Source organism: Melanerpes formicivorus, unplaced genomic scaffold (genome assembly GCF_026170545.1).
Source record: "Melanerpes formicivorus ecotype bairdi unplaced genomic scaffold, bMelFor1.0.p_v2 SCAF_29, whole genome shotgun sequence".
In the NCBI taxonomy this organism is placed as follows: Eukaryota; Metazoa; Chordata; class Aves; order Piciformes; family Picidae; genus Melanerpes; species Melanerpes formicivorus.
In genome coordinates this window covers 7,889,638-7,907,237 of record NW_027142381.1, presented here as the reverse complement: position 1 = coordinate 7,907,237, position 17,600 = coordinate 7,889,638, and the positions used below count along the sequence as shown (strand labels likewise).

The 17,600-nt window shown below is 46.5% G+C and overlaps 1 protein-coding gene across 3 annotated transcripts in view; it reads right to left on the bottom strand.

Moving 5' to 3' along the window:
• USP32 (ubiquitin specific peptidase 32) overlaps positions 1–14,947 on the bottom strand; it is an 85,000-nt gene extending 70,053 nt beyond the window's left edge. For all 3 annotated transcript variants that reach the window (XM_068154856.1, XM_068154857.1, XM_068154859.1), the window contains exon 1: positions 14,810–14,947. In XM_068154856.1, the coding sequence (XP_068010957.1) occupies positions 14,810–14,867 (58 nt within the window). In that variant the 5' untranslated portion in view covers positions 14,868–14,947. The remainder of the gene's footprint in view (positions 1–14,809) is intronic.
• Between the last annotated feature and the right edge of the window lie 2,653 nt (positions 14,948–17,600).

The window sequence follows — 17,600 nt, the reverse complement described above, 5'->3', positions numbered from 1 at the left end:
CTGAACAGTGATTTCTAGCCCTCACTGATGGCAGGATGCCACCCTTCTCAGCCACGTTGGATCACTTATGCCTCTTGCATGATGAGGTGCTGTTACTACTCTGGATGCTCTGAATAAATTATTGCTGCCCCTGGAGAAGGGAAAACTCAGCCAGCTGGCTGTCCAGCACAGCCAGGCATGGGACAGTACAGAGAAGTAAAAGGAAAGGAGGTGGAGGTCCAAGTTAGAAGCGGTTCTGAGCACAGAGCATAAGCCATCCTGCAGCAAAAGCACCAGGAACACTGAACTCCAATCCAGGAGAGAGAAGCCTGGACAAAAATCAGTCAGGAGTCAGGGAAGCCCTGGAGGGATGCAGCTCTGCCTGGGATGTCTGTCTTCACCTGAGCACAGTCATCCTCTTCCCCCTCTGCACTCCTCACTTTTCTTTCCTTTTCCACTACTGTTTTCTCCTATTGCTTCTCCACAGTTTCTGGAGCTTGCCCACAATTTCCTACAAAGACCTTTTCAGGATTTAAAGTGGGTGTTGAGTCCGATGTGGATTAGAAGCAGCACTGCTCTCCTGAGCTGTCCCTTCACCAGCTTTCCTGGCAAAGATACAGGATGGATGGTCACAGGTGAGCAGAACAGCTTCTCTCACCATTCAGGAAAGCTGCTTCCACTTTATTACCACCATGAAAATCATCTATACATTGATGCTTGTTAAGCTACACCAAATGCCATCATGTCCCTCATTTCCAAGAAATAAGCAGCCTATTAAACTGCACAGCAAAGGCAAATGCCAGCTCTGTAAACACAAACACCACGTGAGGACCATGCCACAAAACAGATTGTCTCAAAATGAATACTTCATATCCTCTCTGCCAGTAGTGGCAACGACACTCAATGCAGCTACACTAGGAGTTGTTATTCAATTAAAAAGAATAAATAACCTAGGCCTGGAAATTAAACAATCTGCAGCTTCTGCCCACAGGAAGGCAGTGCTTCTACTGCCCCCAGCGAGGGCTAGAGGCAAGCAGTTCCTCCCTGCAGTTGCTGGTGTAGTTTTGGTCAAGGGTTTACTCAAGTGGTGGTCTCTGGCAGCTAAAAGAGCCAACTCTTAATTGAGTGTAATACTTAGATACAATGGGAAGTATTGTGTGTGAGGCTGGGCAGGGACTGGCTGGAAAGCAGCCCTGAGGAGAGAGACTTGGGGGTGCTGGTGGACAAAAAGCTCAACATGAGCTCTCAATGTGCACTTGCAGCCCGCAAAGCCAATTAGATCCTGGGCTGCATCAGGAGAAGTGTGGCTAGCAGGTCAAGGGAGGTGATTCTCCCCCTCTGCTCAGCTCTGGGGAGACCCCACCTGGAGTACTGCCTCCAGTTCTGGAGCCCCTATGACAAGAGGGATGTGGAGGTGCTGGAAGGTGTCCAGAGCAGGGCCAGGAGGATGAGCAGAGGGCTGGAGCTGCTCTGCTGTGAGGACAGACTGAAGGAGTTGGGGCTGTTCAGTCTGCAGAAGAGAAGGCTCCCAGGTGACCTCATTGTGGCCTTCCAGTATCTGAAGGGGGCTACAGGAAGGCTGGGGAAGGACTTCTCAGGATCTCAGGCAGTGATAGGACTAGGGGGAATGGAATGAAGCTGGAGGTGGAGAGATTCAGGCTGGAGGTGAGGAGGAAGTTCTTCCCCATGAGAGTGGTGAAGCCCTGGAATGGGTTGTCCAGGGAGGTGGTTTGGGCCCTGTCCCTGGAGGTGTTTAAGCCCAGGCTGGATGAGGCTCTGGCCAGGCTGATCTAGTGTGGGGTGTCCCTGCCCATGGCAGGGGGGCTGGAACTAGATGATCCTTGTGGTCCCTTCCAACCCTGACTGATACTATGATACTAATAAAAGATTCAGATATTTACACACTGGTGAATCTTGACTTCTAAAGTGAAAAGAAAGCTATGACCCACTTGGAAGTGGTTGTTTCGGCACAAACACTTCACACATGCACTGAGCTGATGGACAGTGGAAGCCTCTGTATTTTGAGCCTGCCTATTTTCAACTCCTGAAGATATACCTGCCTGAAAGAGAACTTCAAATTCAGATGCAAAAGTGAACTATCCCAGTGTCAGGTCACAAATTCCTGTCTTCTGTTCCACCATTACAAACACATCAGAAGAATTTTGCTACGCAGTCTGTGAATGACTGAAAGATAGAAGCAGAATCACAAAAGACACAGCACGTTGCTGAGAAAGGAAAGAAAAACTCAGAGGTGGTTGGTTAGTCCTGGGACCCCACTGCATGTTTGGTAGAACACCAAGAACTCAGTCTGAGATGGTTTTTAACAGGAAATAATCAGCATCAGTGGTCCCAAACTCCATTCCCTCTCCTGTAGCCCCCTTCAAAATGCTCCTCATTAGATGTATGCTATCCCTAAGGTCCTACATGCAGAAGAATGAAACAGCCTATTTAGATACACCATGGGATGGGAAACTACCTTCCAGTCCATTTACTGCCCCAGTTCAGATAGCTGGGATGACTCAAATTTCAGAGTTTCACAGAAACACACTGGCCATTGTTTCACAGAAGAGAAGCACACAAACAGAAAAGGCCTTAGGACGACTTCACACCAAGGAGCTACAATGCCCTGAATAGTGTCAGCAGTTGGAACCTTTCCCTGAATCCCTGAAAAGGCTCCCAAGATATCCCCAAGGACATTAAAGTCTCTATTAGAAGCTGTACATTTACATAATAAATTATGAACATTTTTTATGTGAAGAGCTACTTCTCAAATACTTTATGTGCTGCTTTCCAACCTCTCTTCTGGTAACTCTCTGGCCTCTGCAGGTAGTTAGTCAGTGCTCCACACCAGAAGTAGTGCAGATTAGGGTTCCTTCCCCTTTAACCTATCTACATTGCAATCTACTCATTATTTAAAGACCAAGATTAGTTCACACAAGGTATTTACAGGCCTATTCTTTAAGCAAGGTGATCAGAAGGCAGCACTGAATGGTAGGTAACACACCTACACAAAAGAGGAAGGCTTTTTAAGTGGGGAAGGAAAAAAAATGATTGCAGTTCTTTAAGAAAACAAAAATCCTGTTGTAAGCTGCAAGATTGGAAAGCAAGGCCCAAAAAGTTCTCTTATTGCTGTTCCACTGCTGACAACCCTGGTTAGCATCCTCACAGGACACAGAGCAAGCCAGGCTGGCTGCACGAACTGCTGCTGCTGATGATTTCTGCTGCTTTGTCTTTAAAACTGGTGCTGAAGTGCCAATCCACTCCTCTAATTTTTAACCCCAAATCCAGGGTTTTACTATTTCTCCTTGTCAGGGAAAACCTCACAAAAAAAAGCCCATCTTTACAAGACTAGGAAATTTCCAGTGCAGAGTAAGATGCTGTTTCTGGCTAACACCTAACAACTAGATACATGGATTGAAAAGAAGTGCTACTTCAGCTCAAAATAGATTCCTGATGCCACATTCAAATTCATTTTTAGAACAAATTTAATCTGCAAAACTGAAGTTCTCATAATTACTATCCCACTGCTTTCAGTTCTTTTTCTCCACATCCACAGACCTAGTAAATCTGGCACTTCCTGTTCTGCTTTAGGCTTCTGAGTTTCTTCCACTTTTTTCTTTCTCATCCAAGGTTTCAGTCTTTTAGAAGAACTAATTTCTCAAACTAATGCAGTGGCCCTGGGCAGCCTGATCTAGCTGGGGATGTCCCTGCTCAATGAAGGGGGGTTGGACAAGGTGACCTTTGAAGATGACCTTAGAGGACACTGTCTCAAGCTGCACCAGGAGAAGTTTAGGCTGGAGGTGAGGAGAAAGTTCTTCACAGAAAGAGTTATTAGCCACTGGAATGTGCTGCCCAGGGAGGTGGTGGAGTCACCATCCCTGGAGGTGTTCAAGAGGGGATTGGACGTGGCACTTGGTGCCATGGTTTAGTAGTCATGAGGTCTGTGGTGACAGGTTGGGCTTGATGATCTCTGAGGTCTTTTCCAACCTGGTTGATTCTATGGTTCTGTGATAAGATCCCTTCCAACATGATGCAATTGACCATTTCAAGCAACTGTCAAAAACTCCACCAAACCCAGCCTTGTGCTCATTTGCTGAGTTGCATTGAGACAGGAGATTATACCTGTTCAAGTATTTCAGTTCAGGAATTGCTGCCACAGCAGTCTGCCACAGGACAAAACCTGAGCACTTCCATTCTCACTACAAATTAAGATAAGGAATATCAATTCAACACACAAAAGGAATGTGGGCATACATTCCAGATTCAATACTTAACATGAAGTTAAATTGTATGAGTAGATGACAGCTGAGAGATCAGCCAACAAAAAGGCAGATATGAGAGGAATAAAACCTACAGCTGTGAGGGAGAATTCAAAGGGGCTTGTGATAGGTTTGATTTTTGAAGGCTTGAGGAATATATTTTTCACACAGAATGCAATGATCTCTTATTTTGGCCTGGTGACATTGCCTCTCCCAAGTTCAGGGTCCAATTCAGGCTCTGAACCAAGCAAAACAGCTTCAAAGGATTTGGTCATTAAAAACAAGTGAAAAGCATCAAAATAAGTGCTATACAAGACACTGAGAAACAGAGCTTCACTTTCCATTTGCAGCTGATGTTTGGAAGTATGTATGGCACTGATGACTGGTGTGGCTGCCTCACTCCACACCTGTTCTCCACTGCCTTGCTCTGCAGCTCATGACACAAACCCCCAGAGAACTCAACCAAAAGAGAGGGGAAATCTCTTTTTAAGGTACAGAGTTTCTCACTGGCTGTTTAAGACCACTCTAAAAATCAAAATTCAAGTCTATGGCAATGTGCACCACCCCTCTCCTCACTTTGTCCAGTCACCCATCACAAGTAAGAGGCTGTCCTGTTAGTCTGAACAACATCCTTGTCCCAGAAACAGTGGATGGTTTGCAGTGTGTTCCACCTTAATGCACTGGTGAACACATTAACCTGTGTGGCTCGTGAATACCATGCCAGAACAGAGATTATTTTGCCCCAAACACACCACACATGGAAAGCAGAATGAGCAGTTAGCCTCATCAGCACAGCTCCATGTGACAGAAGAGGCTTGTTAGGTGGTGTGATAGGCTAAAAGGAGAAAGGAGAGGAGGATCCAAACACCCTAGAGATGAGGAATGTCACTTGATACACCAAGTCAGCCTACCTGTGACAGCTAATCACTTGAGTGGAAGGAATGATTCAGGGAATGCTTCCAGTGCTTTCACCACTTTTGCATTAAGTAATGTACAGAATGGGAAATAAAGCCCTGGTCTGCTCAGTAGACACTGCCTTGATTATCATCTCTCTTAACCTTTCTCAGGCACATCCTCAAACCCAAATAAAGGCCTTGTGCAGATGTCAATAGATCTTTAAAAGAAAGTGATTTTGTTAAAGCATTTGGTTATTTAACCAAGAAACACGCTCCTCTATCTCCCAGAACTCAGCCATAGATCAGAATTACACTGAAACAATGAAGAATTTTTTATTGTCATTATAATAAATGACTTGATGCTCTCCACAGAAGAATCCATTGATTGATTCTAACTCGCACCAGTTTTTAAACAGATTTGCTGAAGCAGCACAAAAGCTATCTGCAGACACATTTTCTTTCAAACTAGGACTGGAACCCAGCTTATCCCCATTAGGGATCAGAAATCCAGAAGCCTTCCCAGCAGTTTAATAAAAAAATCATAGAATCAGTAAGGTTGGAAAAGACCTCAAAGATCATCAAGTCCAACCTGTCACCCAACACCTCGTGACTAACTAAGCCATGGCTCCAAGTGCCACATCCAAGCCTTTTTTGAACACCTCCAGGGACAGTGACTCCACCACCTCCCTGGGCAGCACATCCCAATGGCCAACAACTCTTTCTAAAAAGAACTTTCTCCTCACCTCCAGCCCAACCTTCCCCTGGTGCAGCTTGAGACTGTGTCCTCTTGTTCTGGTGCTGGGTGCCTGGGAGAAGAGGCCAACCCCCACCTGGCTACAACCTCCCTTCAGGCAGTTGTAGAGAGCAACGAGGTCTCCCCTGAGCCTCCTCTTCTCCAGGCTAAGCAACCCCAGCTCCCTCAGCCTCTCCTCCCAGGGCTGTGCTCAAGGCCTCTCCCCAGCCTTGTTGCCCTTCTCTGGACACCTTCAAGAGTCTCAATGTCCTTCTTAAATTGAGGGGCCCAGAACTGGACACAGTTCTGCAGTGAAAGAGAGATGCATAAAACTGCAGTGAAAGAGAGATGCACTCTTCCCCCAAATGTCCCACCTTTGGCTCCAAAAAACAACCCCAACCAACCACCTCTGAGGAGCGTTAACATTTGTTATGTAATAAAGAAACGCTGAGCATTGTCAGACAGCTAAGCTGCAAGCGCTGGAGCTAACAGGCACAATCATCACTAACAAAGTAAGATGTCCCTGAAGACATGACAAAAAAGAGAATGTGCATCAGGATCTTGCCACTCTCTAGGCAAGCAGGGTGTTTTTGTTCCAGCAATAATATAGCATTCAAAGTTTTGAGACTAAAAGCCTCTTAAACTCTCAGGCAGAATCTACCTGAATGGATTTTGGTGGGGGTTGGGTTTTCTTTTTTCCTTCTACATGCATCTTTGCCCAAAGGCTTCATTGTCTCCTTATGCAAATGACCTTTTCATATGAAAATTAAATGTTAAAAGATGCTTTTTGTAGTTCTTCAATACTGCAAACACCACCTGGACTTTGACAGTCATTCAGACTAAGTGGAAGTTAAAGAAAAAGCACCTGTTTCAAGCAGTACAAGAAATCTATTTGGGTTTAATAGGCTTTAAGAAGATGTTTTATTTACAATTAATCTTCAGGACTTTCTTTCAGAACTTAAACTAGGAAATGATCAGTTTTATTATGAATCCTGAAGACCAGATTGCAACATGCAGCTCTGAAAACATGCGTGCAGAACGCAAAGACCTGCATCTAGATCTTGGCACGTATTCCACCTCACTGGGTATTCTTGTAGCAGCAGGACACTGGGTGTTCAGCTAGCAGTCAACACCCACCTGCAGCTCACCTGAAGAGAGGCTGGCCAGTTGAAATCAAACACAATGTGCTCCTGAGCTGCCTTCACTGAACACCAAGTCCCACAGGTTACTGGAAACAACTCCAAGTTATCACCAAACAGTTTCGCTCCTAGGGTGCAGGAACGAAGTGGAGAGCAAACACCACACTCATTACAAAGGCAAGGACTTATCAGTCAAGGGCAGGCAAAAAACCTCACCCTTCTACTCATTAAGAACACAACTTCATGTCATAACTGTCTAATTATCTAACTTTGTACAGTTCCATATCAGACACCAAACATCTCTTGGTGCACGCCAGTCCTCCAGCCATGGGCACTGCACCCAGCCTGCAGCTACAGCACCCATCTGGCCCAGGAGGACTCAGGTCGATGCACAGCTCCCCACTGAGCAAAGCTGTAGAATTAATAGACTACAGTTAAGTAACCTTCTTTTAGGAGGCCCTAAAAAGCCCAGCTGAGTAGCCCTGCTTTACAACAGTCCCTGCAGTAACTTGTCAGTGACTTGAAACAATTCTGGCATTTGAAAACACAACACTTATTCTACACCACCACCGCCCCCCCCCCCCCTTTCTTTTCTGGATGCTCACTGTATTTTGAATTTTAGAAATAATTAGTGGCCACATGATACAAATGCCATAATAAGAGCTCAAGGACATAAAACTCATTAGATCTGCCTGACACTCCCCATATACCAAACCCTTTGGAATGAATGCATGAATTCCCAACCTAACCCAAAATCCACTCCATTTGCAGAGGACATTGTGTCATTTTTTCAAATGACAGGCATTAGCAGTGTCTGCTTTTCTCAACCACAGAGAAGCCATAATCAGCCCTACCATGAAGCAGCAGCTGGGCAATCATCTTAATTTATAGAATTAAATAGACATATCATGCCTCACCTAAACACATTACTTGTTAAGGCTGTGTTCTTTTATTCTCACAAAGCTTGTCATCCCTTCACAGGCTCATTTGGTGAATGTGATTTCATTTTTTTTTGGAGCACTACAGAACTGAATGCCTTATTTTATGAAATGAGACAGTAGGCTGGCTTCCCTTTGAGCAGAAGAAAGGGGCTGAGGGAAGTTTTACTCATTTCTCCCATCCTGCCAGGAGCCAGAAAGCCTGATACTGTTACAGGTCAAGAACAACAGGACTCAAGAAGCCCCCTCTGTTTTTATCTTCCCTTCACATTTCATTAGAGAAGCTCCACATCATTTTGAAAAGCTTCCTGCTTTCTATTTTTGCCTTGTTTTATTCTCTCTGTAGGACACTGTCAGGTAGCTTCAGAACCCTGATGTTGTATTTCATAAAAACAAAGCTTTACAAAACTCAAGGTGAACAGAAATGTTTCCCAGACTCTATCAGGTTAGAAAGTACCTCATGAGGTCACCTAGTTCAACCTTGTGCTTCAAACTGGGTCAACACTGAACTCAAACCAGCTTGCAAGGGCCCTGTCCAGGGAGGTCTAGAACATCTCTAAGGATAAAAGTTCCACAGCCTTCTCTGGGCATATATAGTTAAAAAGAAAAGAGAGACCTGCTGTTAATGGGGTGAAAACTAGACACTGATTGGGATGAGGTGACTGAAAATAACTTATGGCATTGATTAAAACACAAGGAATCAAGCAGAACAAGCAACAGTTACATGGGCTATGAGATATATAGGCATATAATCTATAAAACAAATGGTTGGGATACTCAATTCTAGTCTAAATCAACAGAAGAAAATACATTCTATAGCTATTAGCCTGAGAGTGTACTTTCTGAATGTTAAAACACCCTGTTACAACCTAAGTGAGGATTTGTTCAGCTCATCCTTTAACTTCCAGCCACCATGGCTGGAATGATATTATCTATTTACACTCATCTGGCAGCTTTCCTGACCCTTTGGATTTGAATCTCTAGTGACATGCTGACAGGACAAAAATCCATCTAATACTATGAGGCTACTACTAGAGACACAATTCACCTGTTGGAAGGACAAACCAGAAGGCTCCAAGCATTTCCTGAAGCCCATTTTAAGGTTTTGAGAGCTTTTTGGTTTAAGATGCTCAATTGTTTGTTTATAAAATGCCTACACTCTTAGAACCTCTTTTATCAGACTAATATCACTATGTGCACACCCAACACTCAAGCACTTACTCAATGCCATCCTGGGGAACCATCTAAGAATTACTAAAAGCCTACTAAAAGCTATGTGATCAGCTCCCTCAGAACCACAGCACTCACAGCAGCCTAAGCAGAAGGGAACACTTCCCTCCAATTCAAGCATTCTCAACTGGTATTCTGTGAGGAGTTTCTGAAGACCACAAAAGGCATCTCAGGAAAGCAAACTTACTGTCAGTTGACTTAAGTTCACTATACAAATGTTCCTCATTTCCAATAGGAAATAACTTGGGCAGTTACAAGTAAGAAGAGGTTGCAAACCACTGAGCACACTTCTCTAAACTTGGAACCTGAAGTAAGAGAAGAGAAAGTGGTCACTGCAGCTCAGCAGATCAAGAAGTACAGATAAATAAACTCTCTTCTAATAGCAGCCTCTTTTCATCAGTTCCTGGAAGTAGCACTCCCCAAGCCACTTGTGCTTTGTAGAACACGTTCAGCAGAGACTACTGAGGTACCCTCCCAAAACAAGCAGCAGAACTGAATGCCAAAGTTGTGAAATAATTACTGCTCTGTGAATTTGAGCAGCTACTTGCAGCACTCCAGATTTATAAACAGGAAGTGTGAAGCTCTGCATTCATACCTGCTTTCATCATATGACAGAGCCCTAAAGCCATCAAATACTGGCTGACAGAACAAGTCTCACTCTATAATCTAGACTGTCTCAACAGTGGATCCTATTCATTCTGACAGCTAAAAATAAAAGGCTGGGAGAGATCTGAGAGATCCAGGCATTTTCATCACATGCATCTGAATACTCAAAGCTCCTTACACAGAAGGACACAGGTTTATACCCCTTGAAAACAGCACATCCTGAAGAGCATTCACCTATTTATGGTGTCCAAGCACTGGTTTTTGGATATGAGAGAAGAGAAAGTAGCACAACTGCTTTTGTGGGATATAAAAAGAAGATGACAAACCACTAAAATGGTTCCCTGATCATTTCCAAACCCCCCCCCCCCCCAAAAAAAAAAGTCTGTGGGATTTTAAAGGTTCATTTTATAGTCTGGGGTAATAAAAAAAGTAGTCTGTGATAGGCTCAAGGGCTCAGTCCATGGATTTTTGTCACCAGGTTGAGATCAAGACAACCTCAAATAGATGATTAGATATTTGCACAAGTTCTCCATCATCCTTTTGTCAGATTTATTACATCTGTACACTGGAGGATGTTAATGACTAGACACCTAATATATATGCCTTGATTTAAATAAAACAAATGTAGCTATTTTTCAAATTCAAACAAGACAGAAAAGGTCATTAGCAAGATTTATCCTCTGCCCATCACACATCATCACTCAGCACTGGGAAGAATACTAACCAGACTTTCTGTGGAGTAGAGAGAGTCTCCATGGCTTTAGTTGGCTTCTTGTTCTGCAGCTGGAAGGCATCTTGGAGGCAACAGAAACAAGGAAGAAAGCTACCTTCAAAATCCACTATTTCCTGACCTCTCCAGAGACAAATCCTGTGAAACTGATACACCTGCAAGTTTTGCCTCAGTCTTAGCTGGTGGTTTAACTGCATGCACACTGCTGAAAGATGGCACTATTTCCTTTTTCCCTGCTCTTCTCCTCTCAGAGGTCACTGTGCTCAAATCATACCACAAGGAAGGAAATCTATCAGCCTCCACTCATGTCTCCAAACTCAATGGCCACACCAATATTGTGGCAGTTCCCTCTTCTTCCATCCCAGCACAGGAGCACCAGAATTTTTACCTTGCTTTAAAAAGAAAGAAAACTCTCCTCTCCTCTCTGGCACAAACCTGACAGATCCATGATGATTCACTGACATTTCTTCTGTGTAAGGGTTACCTGACTGAATATTTAGCATATTTAAGCTGAAAATGGCCTGAGTTAGCATGACCTGCTCTAGGCTGCATTATACAATCTAAGTTTCTATGAATCTCATCATTTTCAAGCACCTTCATAAATTTACACTGAGCAGGATATATTAACAGTCACTGGAAAATACAGTCCTTAGGGATTGGAAATAAACTGGTCATCAATACCACAAAGTCACCTCTTTCCTGGGGAATCCTTATTAAAGTATTCCATACACAACACAGCATAATGCAAGAGCTGCTGTGCTGGAGCTAATACAAGAACAATAGAAGTTCTTCCTTTTACAAGGTTTCACTGGCCCAAAGACAGTCCTTGAAGGAACTGGGGGGTGTCAAGGCTGCCAGCAGAATAAGTAAAAGATAAGGCAGACTTCAGAGCAGAACCACCTTGGCATAAGGCAAGGCCTAACTCTAGGCAATACTCAGAAAGAGCAAGGCAGCCTGATGAATAGAATGGGAATAGAGAAGTCAGAGGCACAGGATGGAAAAGGCACCAACCCAAAACAGGAGACTGCCTGGGCTAGGGGAGCCTGCCTGAACTGAGGCACTGCCCTAGGAAGAAAACTGCCCTTGCAGCTTAGGGCTGAGAAAACAGCAGTGGACTCAAGCTACGCTGCCAGTTTATGCCAACACCAAGTCAGTTTGATAAAGCAGTCAACACTCTTATGCCCAGTTTGGAATGAAGCAAGTCTTTCACTTCACCTAGGAAGACCAGCCCATGAATTTCACCACCTTAGAATGAAGTCATCCTCAGAAGAAGGTCTACAGAGTCAGGAAGAGCACTCACCACAAGTTCAGAACCCATACCTCTTCCCACAGCAGCAAAGCAGCGCCTCTGGCTACTCTAAGTAAGATCATTACTTAGCAATATTTGTAACAACAGATGTCTAAAATAGCATCTGTTACTCTTCACTCCCAAGCTACACAACAGATTGTACAGGGCATGAGGGAAAAAGGGAGACTAACAAGACTCAGTGTGACCTGCACTGGTGGACACAAACCAGCTTTATCATGCCCATCTACAAGGCCACATCACACAGAGTGCAGTCAGCTGCCTGTGCCAACCAGAAGGAAAAAAAACATAATAATACTTGCAGTACTATCTCATGCTCAAGGGTGAAAAAGGCTGTTAACACCAGGCTGCTCTCACATTTTCATCTCCTTGAAGAGAAGTTACATTTTAGCTACAGTTATTTATATTGTGAGTGTTTAACCACAAAAAAACTCTCCTCACCTTCACAACCTTTGGTTACTCCCAAAATGGAACTGCAGTAAATAAAATAGCAGCTGCTCACAAGGTAAAAGCCAGCCTTGGTTCCTGAAGCCTGCAGAACCAGCAGCACTCACTGTATCTTTCTAGGTCTTCTGAACAAGTGAAGTTAAGAAAAACAACAAACAAGAGTCTCAAAAACATGACCACAACATTCTGAGTGATTACTACCTTCCCCAAGTACAATTAACCACTATTGATTGCATATGAAGAATTCACAGTTGAAGAATTTGCTCGATATCACCTAATATAAAACATTTAACAGCCAGGACACAATGTTATGACCAAATCTAATTGGACATAAATCACAGCATGGTTTGGGTTGTGAAGGGCCTTAAAGATCACCAAGTTCCAAGTCCCTTCCATGGGCACAGACACCTACCAGGCTGCCCAAGGCCCCTTCCAACCTGGCTCTGAACACTTCCAGGCTTGGAGCTCCCACAACTTCCCTGGGCAACCTGCTCCAGTGCCTCACCAGCCTCATGGGGATGAATTTCTTCCTGAGGCCTAATAAATATATTTCACTTTCTTTCTGTAATGTTTATGTTGATCCATTTTCACTGTTTGCATCCAGAGAAATGTCACGAGTACCAGCCTGGTTCTGTGCAAGCAGGAACGGTCCAACAAATGATGTTTTGATAGCTAGCCTGTTTTACACATACAGTGATTCACTGGTTAAGTAAACAATACAGTTATTCAGCAAAACATCAACTTATATTAGAGAGCCTAAAACAACCTTTCTGTCCTCAGCAAAACAACATGAAATGCCTCACAGGGGGAGAATAACATCAAAGGCAAACACTGCAATCCCTGGGCAAGAAATCACTCCAAATCACGTTTTTAGAAGCCAATCTTATTTTTTGTGTCAAGGGAACTTCTGCTCATGAAGCATCCACATTAAGTGGATTTTAGAGGAGCACACCAGTTTAGATATCTAACTTGAACATGCAAGGCACTTAGATTTTTCTTATTGATGAATTTTGGGCATGGGTACCTCGAGCAAACAAACGTATTTTCCACCAAGGAAAGCTTATTCCAAACACCTCCTGTTACATTCAACTTCACACATCTACCAAGCTACACTTGTGACTCCTGCTCCTCTAAAACCACATGCACCAATGCCTTTAAAGATTTCCTATACTTTCACCACCAGTGAAATTCTTCAAGGCTGTTATGTTTAAAATCTGTAAGGAAAGTGAGTTTGAGTCACATGCTTGTTTCTTCTGCTCGACAGTATGTTGCTCCATTTCCTACCTGACATGGCATTCTTCAGAGGCTCCAGCACAAAAGGGGAAAAATATCCAAGTATTTCACAAAAATCCCCTTTCCCATTAATTTGTTTCTCTTTCAATTAACATCTCCTCCCAGCTCTCCCTTATCAGTCCTTACATGCCTCTCAGATGGAAGCAGAAATAAGAAGGGCAGCCATGTATCTATCCATTTGAGCTTAAGAATTTTATCAGTGCTTTAAACATCACACAGGTGAACTGCTTTAACTCTTGGTACTACATCACATGAATGCACAACAGGGCAGCAAATACAAAAAACCATCCCCCCTGCAAACCATCTACTGTTGAAAATTACTGTCCCTCTTTGTCCTTGGACTTGGATATCAGTTCTAGAGCAAGGTAGCTGGCAGGGTGTGTAGCTTGCCTGTCGCCTTGGAGCCCTGCAGCTGCAAGTGTTCAGCACTGAGCTTGTTTATGTTTTTTCCCTTTGCTAGTTCCTCTTTAAATTCTCCAGGAGGGATCTACAAACAGACTAAACCAGCAACACAGATAATAAACCGCACCAGGTACATCCATCTTTCAACCCAGAGATGCAGATGCGTGCTCACTATCGCCGACAGCAGCAAGTAAACATGCGGAGCCGGTAGGCAAGACGGGAGCTGACAGCACGGGGAGAGGAGAGGAGAGGAGAGGAGCGGCGCGGCCGGTCCTGTCACATCGGCACGGCCGGATTTCCCAACGCCGGGCTCCGACAGCCGGCAAGCGACAGGCGAAGGCAAGGCCGAGGGCTGCCAGGCAGCGGCAGGGTCTGGCGGCATCCGCGCCCGCCGGCTGCCTCTGCCCCTCGCCGCCCTCCCCTCCCTCCCCTCCCCTCCCCGCCCGGCTTGCGGGGCTGAGCGGCGGGAGCGGGACGGCACCGCCAAGGGGGCTGCTGCCAAGGTGTGGGGGCGGCCCAGGAGAGGAGATCCTCCCCACGGCTGCTGCTCAGGCCCCATTATAGCATGGGGGAGACAGAGAAATAAATAAATAAATAAAGGGCGGAGGGGGGTGGGGGGGAAGGAGAGGAAGGGGGCGGGGAAGGAGCCCGAGGTAGAGGAACGGCGCAAGTGCCTCCGCGCCGGGGTCTGTCATGGTGGTGCGAGCAGCCACCAGACGCCACCGCGCCGCGCGGCCCGCTGACAGAGCAGCGGAACGGGGGACCCGCTAACGGGGGGGGGCAGAGCGGGATACCCCCCTCCCACAGCCACCCCGGCAGGCCCGTCGCCGCGCCTCCTTGCCCTCCCTCACCCCTTCGCAGTGCCTCGTCGTAGCTGAGGAAACCGATACGGGACTCCTTGGCGCCCATGATGCTCCTCAGTCCATGGCCCCTCGTCCTCCGCCGGCCGGCTCGGCGCCGCGGAGCCCGGGCTGCGCCGCTAACGACTCCGGAGCACAGGGCGCGGGCGGGGGGAGGCGGGGCGGGCCGGCCCGGCCGGGGGGAGGAGGCGGCCGCGCGCCCTCCCCGCCACCGCCTCCATGGCGGGTCACGTGAGCAGCCCGCCCGCCGCGCCGCGTCACGTGACGGGGGAGGGCTGGCTCTGCTCCGCTCCCCTGTCTTCCTCCTCCTCCTCCTTCCCCCCCGTCGCTGTTAACGGGCGGCGCGCGCAGCTCACGCTCTCTTGCTCCCCCTCCCGCCGCAGGGAGCGCCCCGTGCCATGTGACGCGGCAAGCCGCCCCCCGCCCCGCTCCCCACTCCCTTCGCTGCCCGTCGAGGCGCCGCCTCCTGCCCCGGCAGCAGTGGGAGGGCAGCGGTGCGGTGCTGGCCGGGGTGGAGGAGCAGGGCAGCGGGGTCCCCAAAGAGGGTGGCTGGGTTTGTGCAGCTGGGCTGGCATCTTAGGCTCTGCCTCAGGGCCCTTACGCGCCCAGCCACCCGTGCCACATGGGGCAAAGAGAGGAGAGAGCTCTAAGCTTCAGGTCGATGCACGGAGTCCGCAACCGGAGCTGCAACACGACCTCACAGGGGAGCGTGACTCTCTGAAAATCCTCCGAGGAGAAGTGTTGCAAGCTCGGAGGGCAGTGGGAAGTTCGTGTTGCATTAAAGTGTCTTTGCGACGCTCTGATACAGAAACACAGGCTGAATTGTGAGGGTGTCATAAATAATTCTGTCCTTCGCTGTTCTCCAGCGTGTTGGCTTTTAGCATTCAGTCCCACACCTGCGCGGAAGGGGAGGATTTCCCAGACGGCTTTGGTACGACATTAAGCCTGCTAACATAGCCCGGGTCACTCCTCAGCAGCAAGCAAGGAGCTTGAAGCAAAAGGCTGATTTCCATGGGCAGCTGATTTCCATGGGCAGCTGGTTCCAAGGGTTGTTGCTGCACATGCACACAGCCTGTGAAAACATCAGTTGCAAGTCATTCCTTAAGTTACAGTTTCCGTCCTGAACGATCTTACCACATCGGAGCTGGAGAAAGGTCAAGCCCGAGTTACTTTCTCGCTGATGTCAGTTTCACCCGCAGGTATTTTTATAGCAAACATTCCAATCAAATTTCCTCGCTGATACGCAAAGGCAGGAATGCTGCTCACAGAGCAGCCAGCTTGAAGGCCAAATTTCTCCTCATCTAACACTGCCCAAGTGCAAAGACACTACCAATAAATTAAGCTTCCTAAAGCCTCCTTTTATTCCCCACCCCCAATCTGAATTGTTTATTATCTCAGACCTGTGACAAAGAATATAATTATTATGCTCAAGCTTAGATTCTGCCATAGAAGATCTCTCTGGAGTATAGACTATGGGGCTGGGAGGGGATCTTAAGTGCTTTAAAAAAATGCAAATGAAATTGCTGGAAACACACTTCAGCCACCAGCTGCTTGTCACACACTTTTAAAACAGGATCCTTTATATCCTCTTACTCCTCTGCTACCTTTCCATCTCTCTTCTCAATGCAGTCCCTCACCCGTGCAGCTTGCCATTGAAATAAACTCTTCAAAATGCTTGAGGGAGTGAATTCAACAGGCGTGGCAACACGTCAATCAAAAGCACATGTTGGTAACAGTAGAGACAAGTGGGGCAGCCTGGTTTATCTAGTGATTAGATGAAGTATTCCAACCCCTAACCTTGGCATTCCGGGTGCCATGCTCTGCTTGTGAGGGATTGCTTTTTAAGCTCGCAGCTGAGGAGGCATGGTTGCACTCCTGGCTTCGCTGCGGTGCTCCTCTGGGACCTTAAGTCCAGCAATAATCTTCTAATGTTTTGGTTGCTCCTCTGAGTTATGAGGATAATGATACACAAAAAGTGCCAGCAGTTACAGAAGGCAATAAGAGCAGGAAGCAACTGCAGTGGTGTTGTAAGACAGCTTCGTACCCATTTCTTCCAGTATTCACACCGATTTCACCAGGACTATGTGTCCTTGCCTCACCTCCAGCCTCCCACTTCCAGCAAGTTATCTGCAACAACAAAACCTTCAGTAACCAGGCACACCACAGATCTGACATAACACTCTCAGGCCTGTTTCATCTAGGAGTAAGGAACCTGCTGGGACAATTGCTCTCTGATGCTGTTGCAACCAGCACAGTTTAACTGCTGCCCTGCATCTGCTCCCTTCCATCTTGCCACATGGACAAATTACCAGCACCCCTTTTTGTGCACTTACAGAAACCCACCTACCCCTTTTCAGCTGTCAAAAACACCTCAGCAGATGAAGCTCTTCTAGCTGTCCCCCTCTAAAGATGTGCATCATTCCACCACTCCTTAGCAGGCTCCTTCTCTGCCAGCTGCAGAGCATTTTTTCCCAGGATTTTGTGCCATGTTCAGCTGAAGCCTCGCCAGCACTTTGCAAGACTCTCCTGTTCTTATCTGCTATGCCTGGCCTCCCTCAGCTTCCCAGTTGCCATCAAACAGCAGGTGTGGGGCTCTGGCACTGGAGGGCCAGGCTATGGAGGAAGGAGATGAAGATCCATCCAGGGGGTTGCCTGGGGTGACTCAGCCAGCCCCACACGAGGACTACTTGTGTTAGGAAAAGGACAAAATACAGGAGAGGTATTGTTGCAGGTGAAGAGTGCTTCGAAATCATTTACTTGATCCACAGTATGGCACCACAGC